The 18,237-nt window shown below is 30.4% G+C and overlaps 1 protein-coding gene across 5 annotated transcripts in view; it reads left to right on the top strand.

Annotated features, from left to right (window-relative positions):
- The window catches only part of LOC127282312 (protein lap4), a 132,788-nt gene that overhangs the window by 73,427 nt on the left and 41,124 nt on the right, over nucleotides 1–18,237 (top strand). For all 5 annotated transcript variants that reach the window (XM_051306481.1, XM_051306480.1, XM_051306482.1 and 2 more), the window contains 2 exons: nucleotides 2,170–2,254; nucleotides 2,837–3,001. In XM_051306481.1, coding sequence (XP_051162438.1) covers nucleotides 2,170–2,254; nucleotides 2,837–3,001 — 250 coding nt within the window. The remainder of the gene's footprint in view (nucleotides 1–2,169; nucleotides 2,255–2,836; nucleotides 3,002–18,237) is intronic.

The following is an 18,237-nucleotide window of genomic DNA, read 5'->3' as shown; positions in this document are numbered from 1 at the left end:
TAAAGCACATTATTTTTATGCTAAACTGCCTACCAGAAATATTAATGCAATTACTTTGTAAAAAATTTACTTCATCAATAAATGTTTGTAAATATGCATCAACATCTTTCGGTATAGATTCACCGCAATAAATAGCTACGGCAAAAAAGGTTCATAGCAGTCTGGAGAAAAATGAACCTTACATAAAATTGGCCAAAGTTCCTGACTTCCCGATTTGACTAATGATAATTCATCGCAAGAAATTTTTAATTCTATACAATCATTTTCATGGATGTTAATATTTATACACTCATGATGACCTTGACTGATTCCAAAATATACAAATTTTCCCATTGATCCATTGTTGTCTTCCATTCGGAATATTTCATAATTTGCATTTGAGGTCCCTAAAAGTGTTTTAGCGGTTTTGGGGGAGATTTGGAAATACTCTTCTTCTAAAAATATTCAGAAGCTTATCAACATTATCATTAGGTATTTGATATTCGAGCTCCCAGTTTCGTAACTCTGCTATTTCTGGTATACCATAATCTATAATGTATACATCTGCTTCATCATTTAAAGCATTTATTTCTGCTTCTAAATCTTCTTCGTTTTCTTCACTCATTTCCGATTCACTTTCTTCGTTGGCATCATCTTCCTCCAGTTCTGATTCGGTATCTGTGCTTTCACTTACAAAATGTTCCCTATTTATCTCAAACTCTGCTTCCGGTATAAATTCTAAAAAATTTAATTAAATTCTATACAAAAGTAATATTTTCAAGTTTAAAAATGTTTCAATCCTCGGAATAATCTAAAAATGTTAATTTGTAAGAAATTCATTTACCATATTAAATTTGAAATTCTTGAAACTGACTTAAGGATTCTTAAACATCGTCTTTTTCCCATCAGAATCGCCAAAAAGAGAAAATCAATTTTTCGAACCTTGTATTCCTATTAGTAGACCAGGTCACATATTTCGAAATGTATGCAAGTGCTTCATAAAGCAATGGAATCCGAACGTTTTTTTTAAATCCGACATTTTGAATTTTGAAAAACTGACACTGGATTCGTAATCAGCGACCTCAAAAACCCCCCGAGTAACGACCCTGGCGGATTGTATGATGCGCATGCTCTACGAAGTTCGTGGAGCATTTGTGGAACACGAGATTGAGATTCTGTTTAAAATGTATAAAAAATGATGAAATTGATAGTATAATTATTAAAATTCATAAGTTTTTTGCATTTTAAGATGATTCTTGTTAAATAATTATAAAAATTTAATGTTTTTTATTAATTTCAATTTATTACAGTTTATTATCAAGATTTTTCGATAATCAATACAGCCGCGCTTTTTAGCAGGTAGGGGGCAGTATAAGATATCAAACTCTCCCCTATATATCAAAAATATTGGTCAAAACGATAAATTTTTCAATCAAAAATGTTGGTGAAAGAAATTTATTTTTGTTTATAAAAACAGGTGAAAAATATTAATTTTAAACGGAAATATTGGTAAAAATATTTATTATTTAAACCAACATATGTGTGAGAAATTAATTTTTTTATCAAAAAAAAGTTAAAAAAATGAATTATTTTTTCAAAAATACGGCTAAAGAAAGAGTAATTTTTAAAGGAAATATGTATTCATAAAAAAAATTGTTTTATCAAAAATATGTATAAAAAAATTATTTTTTTTTATCAAAAATATTGGTGACAAATGTTGAATAAACTGTAATAGATTGAAATTAATAAAAACATTAAATTTTCATAATTATTTAACAATAATCATCTTAAAATTCATAAAACTTATTAATTTTAATAATTATATTATCAATTTCCTCATTTTTTATACATTTTAGACAGAATTTCAATCTCAATTTCGTGTTCCACGAATGCTCCGCGAATTTCGTGGAGTATTCGCATCATACAATCCGCCAGGGGAGTTTCAAGTTAATTTTATTGTTTTGATTAGGAAAAATATTGTATTTTGATAATGGGCAAAAAAACCAAATGTCAATTATTTTAAAAATTTAACCCGATCTTGAAAACCAGCTAACGCTATTTAATTAACTAGTTCAATGAGTTTTCGGGGAATTTTCGGTGCTGTGTTGTTTATTATTCATGATTACTATATTGTTATTTTGATTCATTAAAACATTAACAAAGTTTAAATAGATATTTATTTTTTCATAGGCATTATTAAAGAAGAATAGTGATGGTGTGGTCACATATCCTGTACCAATGGATTCCGTTGAAAATTATGATCAAAATAATCAAGGTAAACTTATATTACGTAAACATTTAAGCTATAGATGAAAAAATTTTATTTTTCTAAAAAAAAACCTCATCTTTCGTTTAAAAAAAGAAAAAAAATCGTAGGTATATTTCACCCAAAAAAAGTCAGAGCGCATTATTATCCCTTAAAAATCATTTATTAGAATTTTCATTTCAAAGAATTCTGTTAGATATAATTATTTTTTATAGAAATTTTTATTTTTAAAATTAATATTTAACAGAATTTCTTTTTAAACGAATTTTTACTTAACAGGATTTTTAGATTATTGATATTTTTCAGAATTTTTCTTTATCCAACTTTTTAATTAAAAAAATTATAATTTAACCGAGTTTTAATTTAGCATAATTCTCATTTAACAAAATTTTTAATTTTTTTAATTAATAATTTTAATTAATTTTTTAATTAATAACAAATCTTTCGATTAGTAAAATAAAGTTTTGAAAAAACATTTTTAATAAAAAAAATGAAATATAAATATTATTTTTTGGTGTGAAAAATACGATTTTTTTGTAACGAAAGCTGAGGTTTTTTCTATAGGTCTTTAGAAGAAATTGTAATTTTTAGAGGCAATATCTGATGCTGAACCATCTATAGAAGTTATGGAAGAGCAATATGAAATTCATATTGAAAGAACAACTGGTGGACTTGGACTGTCTATAGCCGGTGGAATCGGTTCTACACCTTTTAAAGGTGATGATGAAGGAATATTTATTTCGAGAGTGACTGAAGGTAAAAATTAAAATATTATGCACATTATTATATTTTTATTTATTTACATTTTTACTGTAGGTACTTAAAATTGTTGTTATGTACGTAAATTTTATGAAATATTCTGAAAAAATATCTTATTTCTAAAAACACTACTAAAACTATAATTTTTAAAATTAATCATTTAGTTACTAATTGAATTTGGAAGAGTTTGAGTTAAAATTTTATTTGAAATAATTAAATTTCAGAATATTTTAAATTGAAATTTTCATAAACTTTAATTGATAAAATTTTGTTTACAAACTTTAAAGATGCAACCTTACGACACTCTTGGCCATTGATTCTCCATAACCCTTTCCCTAACTGGACGTCAATATCCATTTTACGACAGAAATCCACGCCCAGAATCATATCATGAGTCAGAGAATCAAGCGCTCTCACCTCAAAAGACTGTGAGCATCCGTCCACTGTTAGCCGAGTCTGCTGCGACAAGTCGATCTGTGATGAAAACTTTTAAACAGTAACGGTTTTCGGTACTGGTACCATCAACTGTTTCCTCTAGACTCATTTTTTTAACTGTATTTCTTGCAGTTCCCCCCTTCCACGTCTAAACGTGCGGATCCACAATCTGCACTATTAGGACATAATAAAACCTACGATACAACACCATAAAATACACGAAAACAAAAATTCCGTTATTCAAGCTCGAATGCGACTTAAATTTTCCAAAACCACGCTTGGAAAATTTCAGGACTCTTGAAGCCGCGTCGCTTCTCACGATCGCGCGCCAAACTCGAGACGCTGTGACGTCACGTCCAAGCACATGTTCGGAAAGAATTTTAAAACCACTTTTAAAATCAAATTTTCCCGTAGAATAAATTATGTATAAACTACACACGTAGTAAAATTCGAGAATTTCAAAAGAAAGAGTAAATCGCGTCAATGCGGCTACATTACCCCTCAAAATTCTCCTTTGAGGTTAGGACACTAGGAAGAAATGAATCTTCCTCTGGATGCAAAATAGTACACCACAAAAAAAGAACACTTTTAATAAGGAAATTCTATTCTCGTTGATCGACAAAGTTGCTCCCCACAAGGGATGCCAAATGTAACAAAGGAAATATTAAAATTGAATTAAACTGCGTCTTTCCTTAATTAAATAATTATTTACTACAGTGGAACCTCGATTATCCGAACTAATCTAGGCATGGCCGGGTTCGGATAATCGAAAATTCGGATAATAGAGATTTTAATTTTTTTTATAATTAAAGTAAAAAAATGTACAGTTGAACTATATATTTAACTTAATACATATGTTTTTAAATATACATAAGTATATACATATATTATGTAAGTATATATTAATTAATAATATATTAAAAACTCATAAAATTCGGAAATTTTAAAAAAATTTTGGCATAACTTTGGTTATTTTACTTTGAAAGATAGCATCTATTTGTTTTTTAGATGCCAAATCACTCATTTTTCTCAGAAATGAATGAATGATAAAATAAATAGAGAAAATAAAATTTAAAATTCGGGAGACCAAAAAATAGTTCGGATAAAATGTTTTTCGGTTCGGATAATAGAGGGTTCGGATAATCAAGGTTCCACTGTACTTTAAAGAAATAGGAAACCCATTTGTCGACCCACCATGAGACGCATTCAACGCCGAAACCAGAACTTCCCTTGGACTCTCAATGTAATAATTACTTACAATTTCCTCGGTTATCAGCTGACTGGACTGCAGACACCACTGACGAACAACAACCATCCAACCTCAAATAAGCCGCTGATGAAAGAAACACTTGTCGAAATAAAACTCACGATATTTATTCAACCAGATGTAACTTTATTTATCACAATTTGACGCGGTTACAGTAATCTCATGAAATAGTATAAGGAGCACTCACTGCTTGTTAAGCATATAGGCCCCCTGCATGAGAATAAATTTGAAATTGTATATCTCCGATTCTGACGCCTCTACCAATAAAGCGGTGTACTTATAAGTTTTCAAAATATGGCTACGCCTAGTGACAGCTGTTCTCATATAGTAAACAGTGTAAAGTGACATATAATAATTTTAGAAAAAGTGTAAAGAAAGAAAAAAGTTAAACACAAAAATTTTAAATAAAACAAATTTTTTTTGAAAATATATTTGAAAATTGGTAAGTTTTTGCTTATTTATATACGAATATATAATTTAGATTTTTAAAATATTTGTTTTCAATTATGTTTCATAATGAAATAATAAAGGAATTGCAATAATTTGTTGTAAGTTATATAAAAATAAAAAAAATATAAATAATTTTTTGCAACACTAACCTCTAAAGTTAAATTTTACACACCGGAAATTGTGTGTAAAGAAGCTCTTTTTCAAACGGTGTGTAAAGTGGTTCACTTTACGCACTGAAATTTACTTTACGCACTGAAATATTACTTTACACACTGAAATTTACTTTACGCACCGAAATTTCTCTCACATAATATAAGGATTGTTTTAGACCATACAAAATTAAAAAACGAACTTTACTATTAAATCTATACACTACTGCCTAATGATATTTTTCCTGATCTTCGATTGATTTATTTAATTCTATACAATCGAAATTATTCTAATAGAGAGTTAGAATTCTTCATATTAGGTACTTAACTTTAGAGGTGGGTGTTGCAAAAAATGTTGTATTGTAACGCAGATGTACTTGTCTAATAATATTAAATCCTTCACACTAACCATATATGTCGTCGAACCCTAAAAACTTTCAAAATAGAAACTTTTCATTTCTATTTTCACCTTTCTCTATTTTCAACCTCATTCCCTAAAAAACATGTATTAGCCCATCCTAAAACAACGTACAAATAGAGGAACAAGAACTATTAAAAATCAGTTGTAAGCAAACTATGGAACTGTAAGCATATATTTTTGAGTTAATAAAGTTAATAGTAACTACGGTTACTAATATTTCTTATTATATTTATTTTATTAATTCTACCCCATTACATTTTCTGGCGATCCTGCCAGGATTTGTCAAACGATTGGTATAGGAAGAAATAAAAAATAATACTACGGTATTATATAATCTCCTACATTCAAATTGGCAGATCCTTTGATTTCGAACTATTTTCAAAATCAACTTTCAACTCCTAGTTTCTACGGGACTAGTATTATTAAATCTACTGTTGTCAGAGGTGGCTGAATTGAGTAGGCTCCTTACTACGAAGACACAGTGCACAGCAGTTTCGAGTACAAGAAAGAAGAATCCTGAAGTTCCAAAGGACACGTCCGGACCACGACTCTTCAACTGTACATCGGACAACACTATCACAACGTAAGCTCATTTAATAAAATATTAGAAACGAAAATTGTTATAAATATTTCTTGAATATAAATCCTTTTTACATACGTTGAACGGTGACTGATTGCTACGACAATCAGGTAGGGTTAAGTAAGAAATATTTACGGTGTTTAGGCTTGCGTCAGTAGGTACGACGTGGTGCTCCACGCCCTATGCCTCCTCTAATAAAATAAACCTCACCCTAATAAATTGAAGCATTGTTGTAGCACGATCCTACAATTGAAGGGTTTAAAATAATAAAAATTGTAAAATTTTAGTTTCGCGACCGCGACACACACTCGACACACGTATATAGAAAAAGAAAACTGGCTTTTAATATTTATAGGAACAATACACAAACAAACTATTCCACAGATTCTAGTGACTCAGAAGATAATATTTTGTTAGGCTTTTCAAAAATGAATTTTATAGATGACAAAAAAACTTCTGAGCCAACGGACTCAATGACAGACCCATTATCACAAGTTTTAGAACAACTTAAAATAATTCAAGAGGGACAGACACTGTTGAAAAACAATTTCATAACCTTAAATGAAGAACATTTAAAGAGAGCAGAGGAAATTAAACTATTTTCCCGACATGCCAAAGTCCTCATAACAGATGACGACAATCAACATACCCAAACACCATCAACATCAGATTCAGAAGAAGAGAAAGAAGACAAGCAACGAAAAACAAAAGATGTACGCGACCACCAAATTAACATCGAACCACTATCTATGGCAAATGACATTATTAGAACAATTGAAAATTTAAATGGCAGCGACGATGTTGGAGTAAATGATTTTATCAAATCAGTCAAAAAAGAAAAAAGCAAGAAATAGATGTTCACATCCATCCCTATTGTTAAATTTGATATTGACTGAAAAAATTTCGGGAAATGCCAAAAGATGTATACGGCATAGTATAATTGATTCTTTTGAAGATTTATTCCAATGTTTAAAAACAAATTTAATTGCAACTACATCAGTTGAATTATGTAGAGCAAAATTAGACACAATTAAACAAAATACCGATACAGTACAACAATACAACCAAAGGTTTCGTTCAGCTTTTAATGAACTTAATTATGCAATACAATCTGAACATCCTAACTCTATAGAAAGAAAATTAGTATTGAACATAGAAGAAAAATCCGCAACTAAGAGATATGTTATGAACTTAAGAGATGATATCAGTAACCATGTCAGACCATTTAAACCTACAAATTTAAATTCAGCTTTTCAAGAAGCACTAGATGCAGAAGTTTGGTGCCGAGAAAAAGCAAGAAGTCGAGCATTGACGACAGCTACAATGAAAAAACCAGTTGACTACGCATCTATGCGACGCCCAGCAATAAATAACTTTTCGAGAGGGAATGCACCAGCCATAAGGAATCAACCCACGAATGTTCCCAACCATGGATTACCGTTACAACAACGAATGCAAATGTTTTGTAATCATTGTAAAAAACCGGGACATTTGGAAAATCAATGTTATAATAAACCGAGACAAAATTTTCAAATTACTCAGAACCGGAAACGACCACCACAAATCAACAGAATTACTCAAGACACACAAGAGAGCAAAACATGGTCTCCATGTTTAGAAGGAGAAATAGTTTCGATAGAGGAAGAAGAGGAGATCAATCAGTACGAGGAGTCAGCCGAATTTCAGCAATATGCGGACGATTACTTTCAATCTGAGGAAAACACCCAGATGGAAGAATCCACAGTTTGTTAGTAGACTCAGGCTCGTCAATCAACCTGATTAAATCTTCTGAAATACCAACAGGAACAAAAAGGATTTACCAACAGAAAAAATTTTTTATGGGCAAAAGTATTAATTTCTCTCACGAAGCAACATATATACATTATTTGGGAAAAAAACACTTATTTCACATTGTTGATGACAACTTCCTATTACTAGAAGCAGGGATCATCGGCCTACCATTTTTACAAAGATATGAGCGTTACAGTATAACATCAAATTATCTGTACCTGGATAAAATCAAACTACCACTATACGACGATGGTGAATTCATCCCAGGACACACCGCTCAAGTAATGCGTATCCAAGTGGAAGATGATGATGGCGATATTTTCATAGAAAACAACGAAAATATTCCTGATGGAATATATTGCATAAAAAATAAGGAAATTACAATTCCTTTTCATAATTACGATTTTCAACCCGTCCTTAAACCACAAAAGATAAATTATGACCGTATTTTAGCCATAGAAGAAAATACAACACAAGAAAAAATTAAAAAAGATTTTAACCTTACAACTAGAATAGAAAATTTACAAAAAAATTCAAGATTAAACCACATAGAAAAAGATCACGCTAAAGTTGTCTGGAAAATTATAGCTAGCTACAATGATATCTTTACTCTGGAAGGCGATGCATTACCTTGCACAGATCTTACAGAACATTCCATTATTCTCAAAAGCAATAAAATTATTAATATCAAATCTTACAGACCACCTGCATGTCATAAAGAAGAAGTAGATAGACAAATAAAAGATCTTTATAAAAAAGGAATAATCCGTGATTCAACATCATCCTTTAACTCCCCACTATGGGTAGTACCTAAAAAAAATGACGCTTCAGGAAAGAAAAAATGGCGTATTGTAATTGACTTTCGCAAACTGAATGACGAAACTGATCAAGATGCATATTTATTACCTTTAATAGAAGATATCTTAGAATCACTTGGAAAAGCAAAGTTTTTTTCTGCTTTTGATTTATGCTCAGGATTTCACCAGATTCCTATGGCAGAAGATTCGAAAAAATTTACAGCTTTTTTTACACCAGAAGGACATTTTGAATTTAACAGAATGCCCTTTGGATTAAAAAATTCTCTTTCAACTTTCCAACGAATGATGGACAACGCTCTACGTGGACTTAATGGTAAAATATGTTTTGTGTACTTGGATGATATAATTGTTTTTGGCAGTACTTTTGAAGAACACAACAAGAACTTAATCACGCTATTCAATAGACTACGAGAAGTAGGACTCAAACTGCAACCAGATAAATGCGAATACTTAAGACCTGAATTAGAATTCTTAGGACACCTGATAACACCTGAAGGAATAAAACCAAACCCAACAAAAATTGAGGCCATAAAAAGTTTTAGACAACCCAGAAATGTAGCAGAAACCCAGTCATTTCTAGGACTTGCTGGATATTACCGAAAATTTATTAAAAACTTCTCCACAATAGCTAAACCGTTAACAGAACTCACCAAGAAGGATAACAATTTTAAATGGACTGAAGATTGTGATAAAAGCTTCAACATATTAAAAAACCTTTTATGTACAACACCAATTGAGGCACCCAATCGAACAACCGGTCGCGAGCTCGGGCCGGACGCTCGAAGGCCAGTCAGCGTACGAAAATGTCAATAAAATTGAAATTCAAAATTTTAATTTTTTAAATATATGTGACCTGGACAGTTAAAAGGGACCTTTTGTCCGAAAAAATCGATTTTTTATTGATTGGTGATTCTGATAGAGAAAACTTTTTTCTATCAGAATCACCAATCAATAAAAAATTAATTTTTTCGGACAAAAGGTCCCTTTTAACTGTCCAGGTCACATATTACCTTATAGAAAATTAAAAGGTGCATCTTTTTCCGTTTTCGAAATATAAGAGAAAAACTGTTTAAAAAAAAGGAAAATTTTCATTGTTTTTTTGACATCAACTCGCGACAGCTCAGACAATTTTACGAATTTCTTAATGAAACAAAAACGAAAATATGTGTTATTATATTCTACGAATGACTAAAAAAATAAAAAAAATGTTTTGATTAAAAATAAAAAAGTTATTAATTTTTTAATAAGACATTGCAAAATTCATCAACTGCAATTTTTACCCTGTGAGGAATTTTCGTAAATTTTCACCAGCATCAAACTTCCAGTGAGAAAGTTGTTCATTAAGGTCCAAAGAAGTTTTCTGGAAAGTTACAATGCAATTGAACAATTAATAACAAAATGGTGAATGTTTAAACTTTAAAGTTGCGCGAGCGGCTGAACGTTTGGCGTGCGTTTGCTACGTAATAACTTAATTTCTTATTAAGAAAAAAAGATGCAAAAAAAGTTAAAGGAAAAAAAGATACACCTTTTAATTTTCTATAAGGTAATAAATTTAAAAAATTAAAATTTTGATTTTCAATTTTATTGACATTTTCGTACGCTGACTGGCTTCCGAGCGTCCGGCCCGAGCTCGCGACCGGTTGTTCGATTGGGTGCCTCAATTTTGAGATATCCTGATTATACGAAAAAATTTACATTAACTACCGACGCATCTAATGTTGGATTAGGAGCAGTTTTATCACAAGATGATCACCCATGTTGCTTTATTTCACGAACATTAAACAAAGCAGAATTAAACTACTCAACAACAGAAAAAGAATTACTCGCTATTGTTTGGGCTGTTAGAAGGCTTAGACAATATTTATTAGGAAGACCTTTTCTTATTCAAACAGATCATCAAGCTCTCAAATGGTTAAAAAAATATCAAGGATCCTTCCTCAAGATTACTCAGATGGAGATTAAGGCTTGAAGAATACAATTATGAGGACATCGAATACATAAAAGGAAAAGAAAATAAAGTTGCAGATTGCCTATCAAGAATTTTTCCCATACAAGAAAATACACTCGAGAATGCTTTAGATCTATCTCACAACGCACCATTACCTGAAATAAATAACCAACTACCCATTGAAATTGAGACGGAACCTAAATGGGATGAAAAACTCTATCAAGAATACATGAAGTGGACACAAAACAAAACACCATCAAGAGAAACAATTAAACCTAACGCTAACGGAAAATTATGGAATACGTTACAAAAAAGACCCACTACAGACCCCAATATAATAAATCTTCCAAACTACGATGAACGAGAATGGTTAACCATATTAAATATGATAGCCGAAAAAACAATTAATAAAAAATTGACTATTGTAAGATATCATTTTAATGATCCTACCATTACACCTATTGAACAAATTCGTGTGAAGAATCTTTTAGCTTTTATAGGAAACAAGTATCCTACTCTTAATATTTTTACCTGTTATGTTTCGCGAACTGAATTAACACAAAATGAAAGAGAAATCATAATCAAAGAAGCTCATGGTTCTATAATGGCACAACACTATGGCGAAAATAAATCAATTGAACGAGCAAGAACAATTGGAGAATGGAAAAATATGGAAGATGAAATAATCAAATTTGTTAAAAAATGCGCTGTGTGTCAACTACAGAAGACCACTCGAATACGAAGAAAAGAAGAAGCAATAATTCCTGATACACCTACCAACCCTAATGAAAAAATTGCAATGGATATTTTTGGACCTCTACCTTCAACACGTTCTGGAAACGAATACATACTTAGTATTCAAGATATGCTCACTAAATATCTTATCCTTGTACTTTTAAAAAGTATTGAATCTGAATCTATTATAGAAAGTTTATTCGATCATTATATTTACACTTTTGGTTCACCAAAGAATATATTAACAGATCAGGGGCAAAATTTTGTATCAGAATTAATTCAAAACTTTGAAAATCTCTTTCGGATTAAGCATATAAATACAACTACTTATCATCCACAAAGTAATGGAGCACTTGAACGAGCACATTCTACAATAAAAGATTTATTAAAAACCAGCATGGCAGAAAACAATACAGAATGGGATAAAAATTTAAAAATTATTACTTTCGCTTATAATACTATGAAACATGAAGGAACAGGAATGACACCCTTTCAACTTACATTTGGACGAGACGTTAACATCCCCTCAATGTTATCCACAACACCCAGTATGAAATACAAAGAATTAATTGATCTTTGGAAAAACAGGCATGAAAAATATTTACAAAAAGCTCGCGAAAGAATTCAAATTCAAAAAGAAAAATACAAAAAATTACAAGATTCCAGAATAGCTTTACCACAAAATATTTATGTAACAGGCGACTTAGTTAAATTCGTCAATAACACTAAGGAAAACAAATTATCCCCAGCCTGGAAAGGTCCTGCGACAATTATTGAACACTTGGATAACAATAACTATATCATACAATTTAATAATATACAACAAAGAATCCATTCTAATCAATTAATGCCTTTCTATAGTTAAAAATACATCTCTTTTTACAGATGTTGTCCTTATTTCTGCTTCTTCTACTGTCAACTTTGGGTTACAGTGAAATCAAATTCGAATCCCTAGGAGAAACAACAATCTATTCTGAAAATCTAGGTACTGTCCGTACCTTCACTCAAACATGGAATCTTATCATAGGGATAGATACCTCCAATCTTGATGACAGATTTAATTCTCTTGTCCTTACCTACAGAAACATTTCACGCCTTTGCAGAAATTGTACAGAAGCACATGAAATAGATGTAATAAAAAACAGAATCAATAGATTAGACAAAAGTCGCAAAATGTTAAACACTATATTGGGTAATCATCGCTCAAAAAGAGGTATCTTTAACTTTGTTGGAGATATTTCGAAAACTTTATTTGGGACTCTTGACGAAGATGACTTCAAATACATTGACAACGAATTAGATAAACTCTATAAAAACAATAAAATTATGGGAGAAAGTATTAATAATCAAACAAGAATTATTAAAACAATATTAAACTCAGCATCACTAGACATCAACAGGGTAGAAGAATTTAATAAGCAGATCAATGAGATAACTAATTCAACAAATGATAACATGAAAAACATATTTATTTCATCACAATTAACAAACTGTATGATTCTTCTAACAGAACTTAGTGAAGATATTAATATTATAATAGATGCCGTTAACGATGGTAAACACGGAATAGTACATCCTCAAATATTAAATCCTACAACCCTTATTAATGAATTAAATGAATTTGAGAAACATTATAATGTTAAACACAGTATACCTTTAATTGAAACAAATTATCAAGACTTAATCGACATCTCCGAAATTATTGTTGCTATATTAAAAAATAAATTGGTTTATTCAGTCTATTTGCCAGTCGTCGAAGACCAAGAATACACAGCATATCATTTAATTCCAATTCCAATAAAATCAAACTCTGTATTTTTAGCAATTATTCCAGATCAAGAATACATACTTTTAGAACAAAGACGTACAACTTTTATTCCTACAGATGAAAATTCTCTAAAACTCTGTAAAAAACTGAAAGATACCTTTGTATGCAAAAGAAAACAACCTTGGTTTTTGTTAAGCGAAACACACATGCGATTCAAATATAATAAAACACTCTATTAAAGAATTAGGGCACGAAAAATGCAGATTTTCTCCTTTTAAAATAGATACACTTGCATATATATTATTGCGTGACGAAACACAAATACTTATACCAGAAAATTCTGTACAATTAGATTGTCAGTGTACATCAAAAGATTTTCAAATTACTATAAACCAACCTACTCGAATCACTAGTAATGAAAGTTGTATAATAAGTGGATTAAATATAATTATGCGAATCCAACCACAGCTTACTTATAGAACAAATATAAAATATATAAAAAACGTAAGTTTACCTTTCAACACAAATCAATTAGAAATCATTAAAGACAAATTGTTACCTCTTCAAAGAGAAGTTCATCCTGCGACTCTTAAAGAATTTAGTCAAACCTTAGATGATATTGAAAACGCTATGAATAGAATTGAATCAGATAGGAGAACAAAATCATGGATTGAAAAAACAGTTGATAGTTTGACCTATATAGAATATATATCTACTGCATTAATAATTATTACAATTTTATATAAATGCGGCGTATTACATTTTATTATTAAATGTTTTCCAAAAAAATTATGTATCTTTTGCGTCAAAACTAAGGTGTTAAACACTCCAAACGTACAATATACTCTAACTCCAGTAGCACCTGCATATTCCGATAAAAATATTAATATACCAGTCACTAGTACTAAATCTATTAGAATTAAACCAAAGTAATCAAATTTTTGGAGACCAAAAACATTCTAAATGGAGGGATGTAACGCAGATGTACTTTTCTAATAATATAAAAACCTTCACACTAACCATATATGTCGTCGAACCCTAAAAACTTTCAAAATAGAAACTTTTCATTTCTATTTTCATCTTTCTCTATTTTCAACCTCATTCCCTAAAAAACATGTATTAGCCCATCCTAAAACAACGTATAAATAGAGGAACAAGAACTATTAAAAATCAGTTGTAAGCAAACTATGGAACTGTAAGCATATATTTTTGAGTTAATAAAGTTAATAGTAACTACGGTTACTAATATTTCTTATTATATTTATTTTATTAATTCTACCCCATTACAGTATGATACACGTGCGTAAATCTGATTATACGAGTGTGATTACTAATATTTCTTATTATATTTATTTTATTAATTCTACCCCATTACAGTATGATACACGTGCGTAAATCTGATTATACGAGTGTGATTTGCATCACTCGGCTTCGCCTCGTGCTGCAAACGTCACACTCGTATAATCACTTTACGCACTTGTATCATAATTAACTATTTTTTCATTGTAGCCGTATATATTTCAAACGAAATTTCTTAATTTTTTTTTATTTTTAGGTTATATTTACATGTAACCAAACAAAATATAGTGACAAGTTCAGCAACTATTTTGTGAACATTCAAATACATACAAAATAATTTGTATCAAGTAAAGTTGCCTGTGTTAATGCTGATTCATTGATCAATTTAGCAGCCTCATTTTTTACTTTTTTATTTATAATTACACAAAATTAACTCGCATCAAACACATTTTAAAAAAACAGTTATACAGAAACACTTATATAACAATGTACCATATGACCTGTAATTCCTCGCTTTTCCGCTCGGGTTGTTAGTATCCGGGATTCGCTGCGGAGATAGCCCTGAACGATTGCCGGATATGACTGCCAGCGCTCGGCGCGGCAGAAATCGGCAATTTTCGTTGGACGACAATAACATAATGACAGGTTCATAATATTATTATCAATATGAATGTAATAATTAAAACTGGTTTTGCCGCAATCAATCACGAAATTGAGTTTCGACCAGAAACTATTAAAAAAGGAAAAGCTTTGTCGGTTATCCATGTTGTTCAAGTGGAAGAAATCCGAGTAAATGGAATGAGTGAAAAAATTCGAGGTAGTGTAATCCGTCAAACATCCGTGAATTCTCCACCTTATTCGGTTGAATTAATGGTAGTTCCTCGTTTTAAAATATGAAACGATAATTTGTAGAATAATCATAATATAAAGAAATTCATAATTAACCTAAAAAAATTGTTAAAAAATTTAACCTAAATTATTATTTGCAGCTCGACTCAAACCGAAAAGTAACATACGTTTCTTGTACATGCGTGTCTGAGGCAGGTGGAAAATGCAAGCATGTATTTGCATTAATACATTTTGTCAATACTGATCGAAGCATTAGTAAAACAAATCTAGAACAAGAGTGGAGAAAGCCTTGTGACAGTCAGATTGGGAAAGATTTATACGCAAAGGGTTTAGCTGTAGCAGACTTTTTTAAAGCAAAAAATTAAAAAAAAATGTTAATTGTACTCCTTAAAATTTAAAGTCTTCAGACCTGAATCTCACGACCAAATATTCTAATGTTGAAAGAAATATTCGTGAAATTGTTTTTCGACTGACACCAAAGAAAACTCCTAAGGCCGAATAGCTGAGTCATAATTTCATTTTGCATAAAAATATAAGCAGTCGATTATTTCTACTTATTTTCTTGCCATCGGGTTGTTCATAAATACTTTTTAAGGGGGAACACCAGTTGTAACTCAACAAATAATGCTTTTCACAAGAATATTTTCCAAAAGAACAATGAATCTTTTTAAAGAATACTATTTATTAGTTAAAAGTACATGTAAAAAGCTGTAATTTAAAAGAAAAAAAAATTTTTTTAACAAAAACTTTTGGAGATATGAGCAATTGAAGTGGCGCCTTAAGAAATAAGGCGAATTGCGGTGACCAGCATTCTGCAAGTATACTTCGTCTGAAATACAAAAATGAAATTGATTTACATTTATTATAAGATTATCTAGTTCGTGATCGAAGGATTTAAAAAAAAAATTTGACAAAATGGCGACCTGTCAAAGTCAAAAGTATGATTTTCGTTAAAAAATACGGTCGATTTTCAGCTATATAAAAAAAATTTTTCATAAAAAAAATCCTTCGATCACGAACTAGACTTATATGTGTAAATGAAGCACACTAAATTTTAAATAAATCGGTTTAATGGTATTCGAGTAATCGTGGTCACCGACTTGGAAAATGTCATTTTGAGAAAAACGCATTCAAAGTTTCAACTTACTTTTTTTTGTTCAGAAGAAATTTTGTTTCCAAGTTACAAAGAGTCATCGATTCCTGGACCATATAATAACTCTTCCGCAGTGGTTGCCGATTCTAAAATGCCAATTTGCTGCCATCTGTCGTTAGGGTAAGGTATGGCTGGCCACCTTGTATGAAGCCACGGGACGCGCCGCTGCAGTGTTCTGTATATCTCATTTATTTTTCACCGGATCAACTTTGAAATTTACAGACACATTTCTAAATATGTATACTTTAAGAAAATTCACAAAAAAAATCGATTTTTCGAAAGTTACAACTGGTGTTCCCCCCTTAATAGATTGAAAGTATCTAATGTAACCCCAGCTACCACAAGCATTTCTTGGTCTGAGTGAATAGAAGATACTCCAAGAAATCCAGATGAACATTTTAATTTTTAATCCCACACTTCTGCTACAATAAACCTGGTCAGTTCCTACATTTTTATCCTTTGTATTTTTATTAAATCCTAAAATTTTTTCGGAACATCTGGAATAAAAGCTTGAGTTTTTGCTTCATTGTGAGTAGTAAAAATGTATCGATTGCAGATAAAAATTTTTGAGTCATAACTATGACTTTCGTCAGGCAGAAAATTTACTTCGACACTTTTATTTACCATTATTTTGTCACAAATATTATTTTCTGGTTTCACTTGTTCAGCATGGAAAGCTGTATTTGTTTTTTTCGATTTTGTCAATTTACTTTTAGAAGCTTGTCTCTTTATTTCCAAACGTTTACATCTCTCATGTCTGTAAACAAAAAATAATTGTATTAACTTAAAAAATAAAAAATTGAAGTAGATTGAAAATGAGATTTTGTAACGTTAACGTGCAATAATTTATACGTATATTTTTTCAATTAGTATTTAAAGTTTTATATTGCAAAAAGAAACAACAAAATATCATTTTCTAAAAGATCCAAATTTTTTAATTTTTAACTTATTTCTCTCAAAACACAATGAAAATTTTCCACTAGCAAAATTTAATACTGAAAATTTGACATTTTCTACGAAACAATCTAATAATTTTATAAATAATAATAATACATATATATTTATACCATTCCATAATTGTTTTTAAACCAACTACTCGCTTTTTATAAACTTCAGCGAAAATAGTAGGATTGTAGTTTGGACTTGAAGGATTCTTTGATTTTTCGTTTCCCACGAAATGCTGACTACAAATCCTTGCGTAAATCGAAGGCTGCCATAAGGTACCATCAGGACTAGAACATTTTTTTAAAATGAAAAGTAGTCAAATTGAATCATAAAAAAATTTAATTGATTTTCTTATTAAAATATACTCACTTTTTTCTGTTTACAAGAGCAATCCACTTCTCTCGACGCTCTTTCTTATGTGCGGCAGTTGGAAACGTATAAAAGTGTGTACCAAGCGGTGAATTTTTAAATGAATTAAAACAATTCACGACACAACAATTAATATTTCCTTTCCGTTTATTTTCACTACTTTCTGCTATGTTTTGCGATAGTTATCAAATTTTACAGAAAATAATCAAGCTTCATGCAGTTTTGATGAGCATAACCTACAAAATTATGATATTGA

This window comes from Leptopilina boulardi, unplaced genomic scaffold (genome assembly GCF_019393585.1).
Source record: "Leptopilina boulardi isolate dan_hultmark-lab unplaced genomic scaffold, ZJU_Lbou_2.1 LbouV2_297, whole genome shotgun sequence".
In the NCBI taxonomy this organism is placed as follows: domain Eukaryota; kingdom Metazoa; phylum Arthropoda; class Insecta; order Hymenoptera; family Figitidae; genus Leptopilina; species Leptopilina boulardi.
The sequence above is the reverse complement of the archived record's forward strand: the minus strand, read 5'-3'. Positions and strand labels throughout refer to the sequence as shown.